General features: G+C 37.8%; 1 protein-coding gene across 1 annotated transcript in view; it reads right to left on the bottom strand.

Annotated features, from left to right (window-relative positions):
- LYST (lysosomal trafficking regulator) overlaps positions 1-11,024 on the bottom strand; it is a 63,398-nt gene extending 52,374 nt beyond the window's left edge. The window contains exons 1-6 of the mRNA XM_010077965.1: positions 10,833-11,024; positions 8,405-8,495; positions 5,330-7,415; positions 2,607-3,624; positions 890-1,051; positions 68-224 (exon numbers count right to left, since the gene is read on the bottom strand). Coding sequence (XP_010076267.1) covers positions 68-224; positions 890-1,051; positions 2,607-3,624; positions 5,330-7,415; positions 8,405-8,495; positions 10,833-11,024 — 3,706 coding nt within the window. The remainder of the gene's footprint in view (positions 1-67; positions 225-889; positions 1,052-2,606; positions 3,625-5,329; positions 7,416-8,404; positions 8,496-10,832) is intronic.
- Between the last annotated feature and the right edge of the window lie 6,456 nt (positions 11,025-17,480).

Here is a 17,480-nt window from a genome sequence, read left to right as displayed (position 1 = left end):
TCAAAAGACAAGCAAGCTTTGCTATGTCATAAAGAGTCCTTTGTTTATTCAGAAGGTTCACATTTACCTTCAATCTTGCTTTCACTATCATCAGGGTTACTTTCACTGTCTGCTTCATATCCTTCCTCTTCAGCAAAAAGTTTAAGACTACAGCACTGTGATTCTTCAGTTTCTTCGGAAATATCTTCAGGTTGTGACACAGGTTCCTTTTCAGTGTAATGGGTCTATATAACACGTCAAACAAATTTACCATCTTTGGTCAGAAAAGCAAGTAAATTAGAACCTTCCAGATGCCTATTTTCTCCAAGTTCATTGGCAAAAAGCTCCAAGTTAATCATGTGCTTTCAAGAAACTTGAGCTACTTTTTATGGATACTTCATTCTTACAAAGAAAATGGATTCTGCAAAGATGGATTTTTCTTACTAGCTACCTGACCAAAGCTTTGATAAGCAGGTGGCCAATGCATTAAGAATAACTGTGTTCCCCAAATCACTATCACCATAAACAAGCAGCTCGACATTCACTCTAAGGTGAAGGTATGTCTGCAGCCACTAAAGCCACTCAACACCTGTTTGAAGCTCTCCCTTTTGAGCATTTGTCACACTCTGTTGTGGGATGAAAGAGTGAAGAGAACATAAGGTTTCACGCATTTCCATAAAGCATGACACAGGTTGCTCTTTTCTGCAGCATGACTCATTTCTGAGCAGTAAATGTGGGGAGCACATCAATAACTTACATGCTTACATACAAGAATCAGAGAATGAATCTTCAACATCCACAACCACCAAACACATTTAAACATGTCCTATCGAATTTCAAAATAGACCCAAACCTGACTGAGCAAACCTTGCAGTATTTAGAATTAGACTACTTAGTTGGCATTTCATACCTTTTCAATTTTTTCTTCTGAATGATCCAGATCAGCAGAAAAATTGCCCAATGCAACACGAAGCAGTGAATCAAACAGAGGCTTTGCCAAGTCAGTTTCTATCACCTTTGATTGAGCAAGCTCCTCTCTTATTTGAAGTAAAATATCATCCACACAGGTATTCTGTGTTTTGAGGGAGACAAACATTCATGTTATTCTGTTTTGGCTAACAGAAATGGTCTAGCACTTTGATTTAAGAACTTCCCCTTCCACCTACACTAATCTGACTTTCAGCTAAAACTAGACTTCAATCTCTTCCAATAAGAAAGACGCATCCCAGAGATTTACTTGGTTAAGCAATGTGCACACTGAAAAAAAATCTAGCAACATGCTATTTCCCAAACATTGCAAGTGAAAGTACAGTTTCAAAAATAAACATCTCTGGAACAGTTTCAAGTACACAGTGCATTCAGATCACACCACAATATTACTAGAGAAGTTAACAAGACAGAGGGTGGCATGTCCAAATTCACAAAAATAGCATGTGGCCCAGAGAGAATTCCAGTTTCCAGTTCTCTCCTGTACCTAACACCTCCTGCTATTGTAACAAACTGCCAAGCAAAATTCAAGATAGCAATTAAAACATTAAAGCATGGTGAAGGTGTCTTCTTGAATTAATAACTTTGTGGAACACTGAATTAGTTTGCCTCCAAGGATTAAGTGGTAGCTTTTTCAAGTGTCCTTTCTGTACCTGTGCCCTCTAATATTCCTCTTTCTCAAGCGCCAAGCTCTGCTCAGCACCTTCATCAAAAACACTCACACTATGTATAACACTACATCTTGCCTACACAGCTCACCTTCAAACACACCTCAAACACATTCTCCACTGAATACCCTTTCAAAAAAACCCCGTGTCTCTCCCACAATTCAAATCCCATCAGTTCAGACAGCCACTGGAGAACATGGGACTGGAGAAAAGGACTACATGGGAAAAAAACAGAAAAAGTAGGTCGTAGCTGACCGGGAAAAAATACACATATATTCAGCCAGCAATTCATAGTTGTCAATATCCACTGCAGCCTTGCAGTCAAAGGAAACCATGCCCTTCCTCTATTCAGGACCTTTTTATGCAGAAAAAAAACAAATCTTCATCTGCTAGGATCTGTTTTCCCTGGGACTCAAGATACATTAACCCAGACAACAGCCGTATGGTCAAGATGCTGGCCTAAACTCTTACAGATACATGAAGAATAAACCAGAAATACAGTTCAAAAAAAGCAAGCACAGTAAAAATCTCATCCAGCCTGGCTCAATCTGCCATTCTGGAAGGCTCTCTCCTAGCTCCCAAGAAGCAGGCAATTGGCACGAACAGGGATCCAACCCAAAAGAGCAGAGGACAAAGATCATGTTGGAGAACAAGCAAAGGGGTGCACAGTCCTCACCAGCATCTTCCTGAACACAAAAAAACTGACAAGTTGACACATAGCAAGATGCCTCACCAGAAACTGCCAGTCTGTTCATCCAGCCACTCCCACTCTTTCATGCCTGCTGACCACTACCCCTGACTACTGAGCACATAATTTAACTGTAGGCTTTCACTACTACACAAAAAATACAGTACCATAATAAGAGCATAAGCTTTTTTTAATCTCTGAAATAACTTTTGACTAAAATACTGTTAAAATAATATGGTATGTAAAAATATGAGTAAAGTAAGCTAAGGGAAGCTGCGCAGTACCTGGTGAAACATCTCCACTTCCATCTTCTGCTGCATGGTGCTTGCACTGTGTAGACAGATTGTCAGCAGAGCTTCCAGAAGTCTGATACCTTGAAGTGCCCACTCAGTCTCTTCTCTTACAGAGGTCTTTATCCCTTCATGATTGGCAACTGAAGTAACTGAAGCATGTTCCCTACTCAAAGAGCTGTCACAGGAGACACATTCAGGCACCAGCTGTTCTGCATCAGCAAGACTGTCAGAACTATTGAGCTCCAATTGTGTCACTTCTCTGCTTTTAACTAACTGAACAGAGTCATTCTTGTTGAGAAGCTCACCACAAGGGCTCCCATGTGAACTCCTGCTGCTTTCACTGAATACTCTCTCCCTCTTTTCTTGCTCCTCTTCCTTATTTCTTGCAAGTTTCTGAATTATCAGGATCAGTAATCTGTGGCATGCTTCAAAGCCTCCAAGTCTATGGAACTGTCTCTGGAAAACTGAACTGTACAAATAGATGCAACGACACATGGACCAAATATCTGCAGCCCTGTGAATATGTTCCAGGGAGGGCAAAGTAAGGCTTTCCAGTGACAAATATGGTAATTTGTGGCCTAATGGCTCACTAGCTGTACTATCATATCCTGATGTATCTTCCGAGTCATTAGCTGAATCCAGATCACCATCTGCTTCTTTACTTACACATAAAAAAGCAACACAGAGGAATAGGTTTATTGTGTTGACATGAATGTCTTGGCTCACAAACTTTTTCTTTTTTGGGTAAGCCTCTTTCAAGCCAGCATAAAACTTGCTCAGACTTTGAGGAACTTCTGAAACAGCATGCTGGCTACAAAGAGGAGCAGGCAAGTCAGGTGTAGACTCCTGTTGTTCATTGTTCATGCCTTCCAGTTCTGGCTGCTGATCACCAAGGCAGAGTATCAAAGTCTCTATCACTTTCAAAGAATGGCTTCTTAAAGTATCTAAGTAATTTAACTCAGTCATTTGATTCACTCCGTTACAACTCAGAAACAAGTTTCTAATTACCCTGCAAGAGAAAGCATGAGAGTTACCTTATAAATCAGCCACAAATTCATGTAGTTCAGTCGACACATCTTATCCCAAAATGACTCTCTGCTCTACACAACTGAGTAACACCAAGGGCTGATCATGTTTACAGTAATTGCCATAAATTACTGTAAACTGTAAATTAAAGAGAGGAGGAACTTGTATGCAGTACTCTAGAATGCCAAGTAAGCATCATCCATCCAGTAGTAGAAAATTCAGGGGTTTTGCAAGATATAACATAGGAAATACTGATTAACCTCTAAAATATATGATGTTCAAAACATTAAAAGGTGTTTAATTAACTTTATGACATTTGCTCTTCAGTGGTACTTCCTCTCCCTACCTTTATATTAGCAATAGGAGCTAACAAATACCTTTACTTCTCTCAGTTCTGTGACTTCACCAGAAAGTAGAGATTGCTCCTCAAATAAACCTGAATTTTTAAGAAATTTTAATAGCTATGTTTACTAGTTACATGGACAATGTATTTCAGACTGAATTCAGGAATACCTTTCAAGCGCAACTTTTTGTGCAATTGTTACACCAGGATGTCCAATGTTAAAAAACCTTTCAATGTATTTGTTTCCAAGTATATTTTTCCCTTCTTTCTACTCACCAAGTATTACACTGAGTTCATACAGAATTTGGTGTAAAGATCTGTAAGCTTCTTAGTGTACTATGTTTGCTTGTAGACATCCGCTTTCCTTACCCTCCCACCTCCTTCCCACATGGTCAGCTTTTACTGTAACAGAGTTACACCCTCTAGCATCAAATGAATCGTGCTTACTTGTATATTGCCATCTTGAAACTAGTAGGAAACAGGATATCTTAACCTCTTTAAATCTAAACTTTGCCTCTTTGCTACTAAGTGCACTTTCCAAAATTAATAGCTTCTGATACAGTTTAGGTTAAGATAAGAGTTAATAATGTATTAGACAGTTCTTTACATAAATTGGAATACTACTCTGTTCCTCGTAATTGTCTCAGATAACCCTACTAAGTTACCATCATTTTATCAGGACTCCAACAGGTGAGACCAGAATCTTTCCTGGACAAAAGGACACATTCATATTCTGAATAAACTTCCCTATATTGTATTAAACAACTATTTCATCAATTCAACAATAAATAGGAAAGTTTCTATTTCATGCCTTGGAAGAATGTTTGTGGGTTTTCTTCTTCTTTTTAAAAAAACTATGTTTAAATGAACAGGATTTTTAAAATTAGAACACAGTTATTTCAGGACAAGTAAACCTCTCAAGCCTTATTTTTGAAAGGTGGTTTCTATGGAGACCATTCTAGAACAAAACCAGAAACAGATCAGAAAACTAAGTCTAATTCCCTCCAAAAAGTGACATGTTAATCTGTTCAACATTCCTGACTCACATTAGCATGAGGAATGAAGAGACAAAGAGCATGTCACATTGGACAAAGATTTTATTTGTTTCTACGCGCTTAGGCTTGTTAAAGACCACAACTCATCAGTAGACAGCCCTCAATTTCTATGGTTTATGAATCTAGGATTAAATCTTATGTTAATTCAAGCATTTATCTTGTTGCCACCCCTGCAATATCCAGCTGCAGTCTACAGCGCAAATAAAACTTATGTTCTGATCAGTAACAAATACACAAAGCTCTGTACATAATTAGCATGTTTTGCATTAATAAACAGAAAATCAACCAACCTGGATTTAAGCAACACAGGGAGTGTCTGCAAATAAATCTGAAGTACTTCAGAAGGCAAACACTGGCTACGGTAACTGCATGTGTGTTTATCAGCTGTAGTTAGTCCGAGTTGTTGAGCATGGCAAGCTATCTCAATCCCTCTCTGAAGCACGGGATTATAAATACAGTTATATAGTTTCCATTGGACCACTGCATTTCCCTTTTGAATTAAGTGGCAAATATGGCTTGCAATCTGCATGCCGCGTAGTTTGTCTTCTTCAAAAACAATGTCCTGATAAGCCTCCAATGCATCCCATCTCAACAACATATCTTCAGATCCACTGCTAGGCAGAATTCCCTGAACTCTGCAAGAAGAGCTAGATGCAAGACCAGCATCACTAGAGTTGCCCTGCAAGGCATCTTCCAGCTGAGCAAGTTGATCAGAGTCAACCGTACATATATTGCATGATGCCTGTATAATTTTTGGAGAGACTTCTGCTCCACCCAGCTGATCCAATATAAACTTGTTAAGGATGTTCAATACGTGCTGTTGAAAGTTTTTTAATATTGGTAACTTGGAAGCATGAAGCAATGGGACAATCACAGACTTTGGATCCATACAACAACATATTCCTACATTATGTACACCCGAGAGAATTTGAACACAAGTACTGCTCAAAGAAACTTGCTGCAACAAGTGCAAACACTGGTGTGCACAAACAGCAATGCAGCAGCATCTGTCAGGATAATTAACTTCACCATCAGCAGTTTCAAAGGGATTTTTGGAAGCTTGGTTTTTGAAAGCAGATACAGAGAGCCCAGAGAGATCTCTGTGGTGATGCATGAAGTGGGAGTACTCACATCGTCTGTGCCGCTTTCTTGTACACATTGATTGATGGAGCTGCTCTGATTTCACTTTTTTGACAGTACTGATTATTTTCATTATGCTGTTGATCAGGGCTTTCAGATGCTCTGAGGCTTCCCCAGTTACTCCCTCACTCTTCATACACAGCCATTCCATTTGAAGCACAGCTACTTCAAACAGCTTAAACCCCTGATGCTGTATGAACTCATGAACCAGATCTATAGCTTGGCTGAAGTAGAATGGATTGGAGGCTGCACTTTGTAGGCAGCAGATCAAAATCTGCAAGACCCCTTCTATAACCTCAGGTAAAAGCAAGGCTCTGTGACGATATCTAGAAAATACAAAGTCATCCTGAATTGGTTGCTGTAGTGTTTTCTTGTAACCTGAAGCAAAAGGATCAGGTTGCTTTTCCAAGCAAATCCTGATTTTTAATGCTGCTTTAAGTAAGTCTGTTAAATTTCTTCGTAAATTGTCAGGCATTGTTTCTGTATTGCTAATGTCTAAAGACATAAGATGCAGCACTGTTCGAAAGAGCATCCTTTGGACCAGAGCCACAGGTTCTTCTGTCCACCCTGCAGAAACTACTTCATTTTCTGTGTTACTACTCACACTGCAACAGTCTCCAAATCCTGATAAGAACTCAGTTAATGTGGGCACCACACTAGCTGAAAGAGCAGAACTGTGATTCAAAGTAGTATCAAATTTGCACACTTTCTCCAGGAGTGACAATAAGACACAGCATAAATCAAAAGGAGAGTTATCCATGTTGCTCTCAGCAATTCCTGCAGCTGACTCATTCAAAATCTCTGGGTCTTGCTCATGTGCTGGAATAATTTGCCTGGAATTTTCTAGCTTAGGTGCATCAGGATTAGAATTTGGTACCGCTTCTGCAGGTAGGCAATCACTTCTACCTACAAGGTAGCTGTCCCTAACTGGATATGTTAAAAAAGGCTGCAGTAACTGGGAGCGTCTGTGTTTTGTTATTACAGTAGTCTTGTCATCAGAATTGCCTTCTGAATCTGAAGTGGATAGCTGCGATCTTCTTGCATCTCGCACGGAATAACGATGGGTGGTTTTGTGCAAACGTCCACTTTTTCGAGATCGAGGATTTAGTTTTACAGAAGTCTGAAGAGATAAACGAGTGCTTCCATCTAAGCCTACTTTCTCCTGAGTAGATTTCATGGAACTTGAACTGTTCTCTTTGGTCAGGCATATATCTACTGTAAAGGGTATATTAAAATCTGTTGAAACAGAAAAATAACAAAGGAACATTAAAGGAACATTCAGAAACATATTTTTTTCCAATTTTATAGTTTAATACTTTCCACTTAAAAAATGAAATAAATTCGTATCTTAATAGGTCATGGTTTTGCATACACCTATGTCTTGACACTATCGGTACAAAAATGTCAGCAACAACTCATCTTTAGGAACCACCCTGGCTATTTTCAAACCCTACACAAATTATTTCATTTTCTAACTAGGGTCAGACAAAAACATGCTAAAGGGTTTCCTAAAACTTTTTTGTAGGCATATCTATCCCATTAAGAAAAGATGTTAATCAAGGTAGATGAAAGGACTTTTTGGTCTGAAAACAGGAGAAAGCTTAGTCTGAAAACCTTTTGGCCTGTTACAGATAGGATATAGAGGAACAATACAGCCATGAGCTACTATTATTCTGTTTTTCAGGGCCTGTCTCCCTGATACCACTGCACTTCTTTCATACTCTGTTGTCCACTGTTTGGCTTTAAGCTTATTCTCTACTTTCCATTTCTTCAATTTCAGAAGAAAAAGCCTATCTCATTCTTTCTCTAGTGTTAGCATTTATCACTTTCTTTATTTTTAAACAGAATCAGTATGTTTCTCCTCTTCTACTCATAATGAAACACTTGAACAAAAATATCATATACTCTACTCTTTCAAATCTCTTTTCCTCTCAAATCACCTGAAAAAAAGAAAAATCTCACCACCATCAGGTTCAGCTACACAGTAATGTGAGTAGTGCCTTTCACACTGACCAAGAGCCTTTACCTTCCCCTGTACAATTTTGATCACACAATTTTGACAGAATATTGGTATATTTGATTTTAAATTCTCTGCAGAATCCACATCTTCATTCTATGTTAAGAGGATATGTATTACAATGAACTACTATTCTTTAGTCAGGAGTCTTAGGCTCTGTAATAATACGTAAGTGACTTTTTAAGTTCTAAGAAGTGATAATACATACCTATTGCTTTTTCTTCTCGGACAGGGATTTTCCACACCAATGGCAGAAGTGACAGGAGGAGGGTCAGAAGTTCTTCCCGACATGTCAGCTCCTGTGTTAGAAACAAAACAGAAACAAAAGTTTTTGTACTTTCAAAAAATAGATCAACCTTCTTTATTTCAAAGCTATTCAACATCCAGTTCCCTATGCCTTTCTGCTGTTTCATGCACTGAAAAAATTACCTAACAGCAGAGTGCTATAATCATTAACTAGAGCCAATCAGAAAGAATCTAAGATGTTCACTACACCTCTGCAACCATTTCTATTCTCCTAACCCCTCTTGTTGAAGGAATGCCTCACCCAAAGAATAAACCCAGAAAAGTCAAAAGCAAATAACTTGCTGATTTAAACAAAGCCAACATAAAGCCTAAGACAAGTTTGAAACTTGTAGTTCCAAAAATGTAACTTCAAAGAACTTTATGAAAAACTTTCTACTTTCTCCAAAATGACACCTTTAAGCTAGTGGAAAAAAGCTTACATTTATCAAGTGATGTTATTAACTCACAATAGAAAGGTGAAGTTTTCTGGAAGGAAATAGGGAAGGTTACTCTGAATTAAAAAAAAAAAAAAAAACAAACAAAACAGGATAACCACTAAAAAAACCCCTTACTCCTTCTGGAATTCTAAGACTGATACACTAAGAATTTGAATAAAGAGAGAAACAGTAAAAGGCACAGAATTCAAATACAATTCCTTTACTGGGTGCTATGCAGCCCTATCAGAATGGCTTCAGCCAAACGACCAAAAAATTTTCAAACACAAAAACCTGACTTGAGCATCTGGGCAGTTAACATCATCCAGGGACAGGCAGCTGAAGGAACAACCTTCTCCAAAAATTCAAGGTAGCAATTAAGTTAAAATGTATGGAGATAAGCAACTTAAGCAGTTATATATAACAAATATATACAGTTTTATATAGAGAGCTACATATATATGAAATAGTCTAATGAGACTATCAATTTAAATAAAATCTTTTTTAAAAAGTCTAAGACTATTGATACAATACAAATAGACCTGAAAGGTAAGCCATTCTCCCAACTCTCTTCTGCTACTAAAGGTATTCTCAGCAAGACAAATTAATTATATATGGGAACAAGCAATACAGCATTCAAAGTACAGTAATAAGACTGGAAAAAAGAAAATATTCACTTCTCAAATTTCAGTGGCGCACTTCCAGAATTTGACTTTCCTCATTAATCAAGATCCTCTTCCCCCCACCTTCTTAAAAAACCCATAGTTCCTCAGGAAATAATTGATGAATTGCAGATCATCCATGAAAAATGCCACAAGCTTTTTTCCCCCCTTCTACTTTAGAAGTGTGTTTTTAACAGAGGGAGGCACATGGAATACCCCATTTTCTTCTTACATGAAAGCCAGCTGTCGTTCCAGCAGCTCTAGTCCTGAAGCCTCTATTAACAGCAGGTATGCAGAATTCAAGTTATATCTAAAAAACCCACTGCTCTAGAAGTGGTAGGGATTCTTCTTAGCAATTATATATAATTGTAGTTTTGTGCATTTACTGTTTAGCCAGTGCAACAACTGAAACCAAGCCAACAGACCTGGAGTCTCAGCACAAGTCACCTCATCTAGGAAAAGCAAACCTCCAAGATTAATTTGACCAACATTTACAGCTGACCTCACTTAAGATAACGGCTGAATATACTCAAACAGGATTCTCTTAGTTCATTATTTTTAAACACTGGGATCTGCAGTTTCAAAGCTCAAAGACTTAATGTACATTTCATCCTACCCATTGCTTAGCACGTATCCCATAGTGTTGAAGAGGAAGAAGAGAAGGAAATGGACATCTGAAGCTACAGGGATGTGTGCTAGACTTTTTATATTAAAAAAATAGTATAAACTGATCACCTCTTCTAAAATGCTTTCTCTTTTGAGCTGAAGTTACAAAATATTTACTTTTATTATGTTCAAGAGCAAGTTACTTAACAAAAAAAAAATCTCATGGCCCATAAACAAGAAGTGTATATTTTAACTTTATTGCCTTAAACCGGGAGGACCTTCTCAAATTAAAAAACTGACAGTTTTTACTGCAGGTTCAGTAAACACTCATTTCTCTTGAAATTCTAACCTGTCGCCTCTTTCCACCCAGCTACTGCCCTTGAGCTTCACACATGCCTTAACTAGTCAAAAGTTTGTAATCAATCAGCTGGCAAATGGGCACATGATTAGCTATCTTTTCTTTTCCTGATCTTGCTGAAGGACAGAGTGCAACTGAAACATATCCTTTTGAACTTCTAGTCTACACAATTAACTCATGCACTCTATCACAAAAAAGCAAGGAAATCAGCACCAAGAACATGAGCCAGACAAATTCACGCAGTCAGAGCTCAATATAAAAAAATTATAACCAAGTAAGAAAAACTATTACCTGATCAATAGTCGAGTTCAGTGTGGTAAGCAAAATAAATCCACGGCCTTGAACCAAGTATTGTCCCAGTGCTGCCATATGAGTTTCTTCTTCTTCATCCTCCTTGGCCTCTGCCCTCTGTACCACTGCATTGCACAGTCTGTTGACATCCGTCAAGAATTCCCGTGCCAGTGAGTTACTGGCACTGCTCATGTCTGAGCTGTAAGTAAAGTACGGAAATTAAATCCACCAGAAAATACATTCCTTATGGAAAAAAGACTGGGAGAAGACAGAGGCATTTCTTCCCTGCATCCCACCATCCCAAAGGATGGAGTGTCTGTAGAACTAAGGAATCAATGTACCAATGTAGGGTGGAAGGGAATGGGAGGGATGAGCTTAGAGAATTTCACTTATTACAGTGAAACTTTAGCTAACAGCCCACAACTCTAAACACTCATTTCATACATCTATCAGGTAAAAGCCAATGACACACAGCATTCCCTCCCACTGAATAAGTGAAAGCTAATTACTTCATTTCAGTTTTTCTTTGCAACCTAGATGTGAGCTTCAACCTTTGTCTGCTTCTAAAAGGTATTTGACCTGAGGCATAAGGGGAAAACAGGCAGCTCTTACACAGCACTGTACAGAAAACATGTTCGTTAATAGTTTACTTGAACACATTATCTTCTGCCATGTTATGTATTCCAACAGTATGCAGATGGTTTCAAGGGGAAACAAGAAAAAAAAAAAGAGTTAAGATAAATATGGGAGATTCAGAAATCCAGTGCTTTATAGGGTTACCAGCTCTCACAGTGTTTTCCTTCAAGCAAGATTGAGTGGTTGCAGCCACTACTGTGGTGTACTTAATTCAAGATACAAATCTACTGCATGTATTCAGGAGAAAATACCAAAAGCATCGGTACTGATTCCCAAAGTGATTGATTTTACTTCAGATAATGCACACAAGGCAGTCATACACTTTGTCTATTCACTATATCTTATAAAAGGACTTTGTTTTCTCTGATGCCACAGCATTCTTTGGTTGGTTAGCAGTAGTACATGTTGAAACATTTAAAACAAACATTAAATCAAGACAAGAAATGCAAGACTCAGCTGTAGAAAACTCTCAAGAGGATAACTGAGGAAGGCAAAACAAAACCAAGAATCAAGAACAGAAACAAGAACATTTAATCCACATAAAACCTACTTAATGAATACTACAGCATATTTAACTCCTTTTATTTCTGTATAAACAGCTGAAGTAAAACCTTTGAAAGTCAAATATTTTCATCACGTCCAAGCATAAAACACACAAAAAGCGCTGAGTAACTTCCAATATAACATTTAAATATAACAAGTGGATTAGTACTGCTTCATCAAGAAACACCTACATGCAATTATCAGGTGAAAAATAAGGCCTTGCAAAAAAGAACAAGTGTGTTAACACTAATGGAACAGAAAGCTCCTTTTAGTGGCAAGACTGTGAAAACATATAATGACACTCACTGTAGAAGTAACAGGAAAATTCTTACCAGAATTATTTTGCCAGCTTAACACATTTATCTTCTATCTTGAAGAAAAAGCAAATGTATTCTGGAAATATCACCCTTGATTCACCTGTTTTTAAAAAGAGAAAAATACATGATGGTTAATACACAACTTCTTTGTTTTTAAACCTCATTTTACGATAGCTATTTGAAGTTTATGAAGAGGCCTTGGGGTTTTTTTTGAGCTTTAAAGCTTTAGTTTTCACTTTCACCTTATGATTGTGCACAACCAAAATCCTATTACAGAGAAAATTATTATTAGGGTAACATAATACAGTCCATTAGTTCGTAAAATGTAAAATGAGCTAGGTATGCCAGTTTAAATGTTTCCCTCTAGAAAGAATATGAAGTTTTATTGATCACTACCTGCATACATAATATTTTAAGCACTTGCAGCTCTGGGTACAAGTGATGGGTAGTATGAGAAACTGAATTGTGCAGTCAGGTGCTGACCTAAATGCATTTTAAACCTGTCCTTCTGTTTTGTCCTGACAGATAACTGATCTTTATCACACTAAGCACTGGGGAAGATGTAGTTAATAAAATTGGAAAGGAACAGTGTTGTATCAGTCCACAAAAGCCATTTAAGAGTTACTACTTCTCCCCTGCCCCTTAAGCCCCCTCCTGTCCTAACAGAGGATCAGAACAGGCACTGTGGTTTTTTTTGTTTGGTCGGTTGGGTTTTTTTCCTTAGAAGAGTACTTTAAACTACCCCTGTTTTAGCTGTTATTAGCATGAAGAAAAGACTAAGATAACCATAGGGAGAAGCAATCTCCAGAATGGCCAGAAACAGCAATAGTTACCCTTCATACATGCTTTACCAAAAAAAGTCAAAACAAAATAGGTACACCTGCCCTGTCTTTGTGAGCTCTGCACAAAGGCCAAAAAGATTCTGTAACAACTGAAGGCAAATAATGGCTATAGAGAGTATGCATTAACATCCCAAAATCCCATACTCTTTGCTGTAAGCTAAACTGTCAAAGACTTTATTAATTTTTTGGTTTAAAACTTCAAGTTTCTAATTATCACACTTCCCCTCACATCTTTAAAATTTATTCAGTCTAAGAAAAATGAAAAAGCTATTTTAATCCTCCAGAAATACTCTTATTTACTTAAACAAGTTTGAAGAGCTCCTTAAATATGCTTTAAATCCTAATTATGGTTTCATCTGACTGGTTGAATACTTTCTCTACTGTTTCCTAGAAGACAGACACCAATAACTGCAGAGTCAATGTTTATTTCTGCAACCTCTCAGCATTTTTTGCTACCATTTTCAAATCTTGAACTAGTGCTAATTATTTAGCCACTCAATGGTAACAGGCTTCCTTACCAGTCTTCCTTATAGTTAACTCCAGTTTCTTAAACTAATACTAGAATATTAATGTTTGGTGCCCCTGAGTACATTTAGGGCTTTGTTGGAAGCTGAATTCAGTTAAAATTCTTGGAATTTCTATCCACTAGCACATCAGGCATATACAGAGATGAACTGTCCAAATGCACATTTACTCAAGTGTCCACAAATTGGGGTGCTCTGGTCACAAGCTAGTCTAAATGTTAAAACCTCATTCTCTAGACATGGTAAAGAGACAAAAATGCATTTGCTATCAACAGGAATGCAAACGGTAGTAAATAAGAAAAGCATCAAAAGCATTCAACTACAAAGGCCTCCAGGTGAGCGCTCAGAAGACATTTATTACATCCACAATTAATTAATTGTGGGAGGAAAAAAGAGATGGTTACAGGAAATGTGAAAGAAGAAGAAGCCTAAATTAATTATAGTATTTTTAGGTGGCAAGTAAATAAAAACTTCAACTTTAAACTTAAAATTGTGATGAGCATGAACATTACATGAAAGACCTTAAGGAAGGAGGGAAACACTGTAGCTTCCTCAGGCAAGCTCCTAATAATTGTCTCCCCTTTGAGTAACTGGGAACAACACCTTTCATCCACAGCCTCACAGAAAACCAACTTACCCATACAGCTAACATTGACAATTCATTGTAACTGAATAGCTTAAGCAGCTAGTGGTTTTGCAGTTGTACCAGGTTATTAGAAGATGTAAAAATATGCTATCCATCATGTTTTAGCATCCCTCCATCTGAAATGTCAGTCTCCAGGTTACCTGCACTGCACACACTGTCATGTGGATTTAACATATATGGCCATATTCTAGCAAAAGGGTGAATTCTCAGCACCAGTGGCAAGATAAAGTACTATTATGTTGATGCTAATGCAAAAAGACATCAAGCAGGTCTTCTTAATGCAAGAGTTTAACGTATAATTGGGAAGGAATTAAGATGCTCTCATTATACAGTGCAGAAAAAATTGTAAAGAGATATGCTGTCTCATGAAGCACTTTTTAGAAGGTCTCATTCCAACAGGTGCTAGCTACTTCTCAGTTCAACTTATTTATTTTCCTGCAATTAAGTTCTGAAACTGACTGACAGCACAGATGTGTCTTTGCAAACAGTTTCAGACCTAACTTCATTATTAATCTTGAAGCTACAGCCAAAGAACAGTACAAGGAAAACTGACAAATAATTAAGCATCTTCCAAAAAGGCTGCATATGCACAGACAACCTTCTTCCCTTTTTTATTTGTTTCCTGGGAAATTATTTGAGCACTTAAAGCACATTGCTTTTCAAAGAAGAACTCAGTGAACAACTTGCTGTGCTGATGCTGTAACATAGCAAACACTGCAGAGGTGTTCTGGGGAGTCTGTTTTGTTTTTAAAAACAAATGCACCCCCACTCTAAGGTTTCAGCTTGCTTGTCACCTTCTTTTTCAGTTGCAGATTGTGGTACGCTGGTAGGACACCCTACCCAGTACAGCGGTTCATCTTACCCCCAGAAAGTAAGCCAGCCTGTTTCCTTTAAGCAGCAACTACTCTCCTGCAGAATTATTCTTTTGTTTAAAGTGGCACATCTTTAACTGCTGTGGTGCCTGGCAATATGGAAGCAGATGCTACATAAAACACCTGCACTGAGGGAGAGTGCCTTCACCTCTCTTCAGACTTCAGAGATGTCACCAAGTAGGGAAAAACCCCAAAACCTCAAACATCACACACAAATTAAGCCACAAGAGAGCAGAAAGAAACCTACCAGAATTACAGTTCACCACTGCTGTGTACAGTCCTAGTGGGATGCTTACAGTTTTGGAACACACCATGTGTCAGGGTTTCACATAGCTAGCCCTGAAAAAAAAAAAAAAATCACATTCTAAAATTCCCTTTCACCCTCTAGAAGAATGTGATTATCATATTTCATAAAAACCACCTCTACTAGATTCTCTATTTCTGAAAGGAAAAAAATCCCCAAGCTTTAAAAAAATAAATCATTTGACCATGAATGATCTGACATATAATCTGCCCTTTTCATGCCCATCTTTCTCTCATCCTCATGATTCAATCCGTACCACATCTGCCCTCTGGCTCCTTTCTGCACCAGCTCTTGAGGGGCTTATCTTCTCTTTGCTGTTGCGGTATAAATGTATTTCCTGGTATTATCTCTAACATCAGCACAACTTGGTGAATGAAGAAAATGCAACAAAAACTTAGTGTCAGAGCTAGTATTCTGCACATGCAAGTGAACCGGGCTGTTTCCTTGGCTGTGTTTTCAGCAATGCATTGCCCAGAAAGGCCTGGAATGTCCAGTAATACCATTTAAAAAGCAGTAATTACTAAATTGCTACAGTAGTATTGTCACAAAATACAGTACTAATCCAAATGAAGTAAAAATGCCATAATACTAATTTAAATTATTACTTTCAGTAACTGTTGTCCAACAGCTACAACAACAGTAAAAGAGAGGTAAAAACTTTGGTGGTGGTCTCCAGTTCACACAACAGCCTAAATCAGTGCTCTAATAAACCTCCTTCCCCATAGTCTTTTTTTTTTTAAAGTTTTTTTAAAATGTTCATTTTATAGTACTAGCAAAAAAGGAACTACCTAAACCACTTCTATTCATCGTGAAATAGATATCAAGACATTTATTCAAATTGTTCATGAGTAAATAGCTGTATCAGTCCAAAATGAACATAGCGCTGAGTGCTGTTCATACAGCTGGACAGTCAGGGTGGAGTGCCCGAGGAAAAGAAAGTCACCATGTACCTAAGGTGGTATACATGGCACATACAAATCACCTGCAAACCTTGATTTCCTGTAGCTCACTATGTTATCTTCCACAAAAGCAGTTTTGTCTACAAGGTTATATGAGTATCCTACTGCACTAAAGGAGTGATAGCCAATCTCATAAGAAAAATAAACTTATAAGAATTTATTTTACAGATCATGCAAAGAGGAGTTGAGAATGTATAGCTACATTGTTAATTTATTTACCTTCCCTAGTTTTCTGTTTCAGATAATGTTTTACCATTAATATGACTGTATCAACAACTACTTTAATCACATTTACTTTTGGGTTAAACTTTCAGTCTAAGCTCAAGCTTCTGTTAGCAGAGGACAACAGGCATAATGAAGAGCACCAGCAGGTTACAGACACTAAGACACCCCATAATAGGCTTTTGCAACTGTAGCACAGATTGCCAAGTTTATTACAGAAACTAAGCTTATCTCATTAGCAGCAGACACCAAATTTGATTACCTTCTGTTTAAAGAAATTTGTTAATAATAAAACTAAAGGAATGCTATGATTAGTTCCTTTATGCAAACTGGAGAAGGAAAACTAGACCATGACAGAACATGATCGAGAAACACTTATCTAGCATGGCCTGGAACATATCCCACAGTGCTGCCTTGAGGCCTGTACTGGGTGGTGAAACGCATGTAAAGCCTCAAACTAATGTGTCACCTAAATCAGCATTCTTCCTTTTCTGTCCTTTTGATAGCATTCAAAAATTTAAACAGGCTAGAAACAAACACCTAGCTGACACTGACAAAATGGGTTATGCAGCAGGAGCAACACACAAGCCTTTAAGAAAACCTGTGATCCAAGCAGAGCATCAACAGAAAGCAGGAGATGCTTTGATGGCTTGTTTTACCAAGGCAAGGCAATCAGCCAAAAGTGCAGCTTATAAGAGGCAGAGAACATTTGCTAATCATCCAACAACGCTCTGATATTCAAAAACATGAGCAAACAAGAGCAAAAACAAGACACTTCAAATT

Source organism: Pterocles gutturalis, unplaced genomic scaffold, assembly GCF_000699245.1.
Source record: "Pterocles gutturalis isolate BGI_N339 unplaced genomic scaffold, ASM69924v1 scaffold21158, whole genome shotgun sequence".
Taxonomy (NCBI): Eukaryota; Metazoa; Chordata; class Aves; order Pterocliformes; family Pteroclidae; genus Pterocles; species Pterocles gutturalis.
Note: the sequence above shows the minus strand (reverse complement) of the source record. Positions and strands in the feature narration are given on the sequence as shown.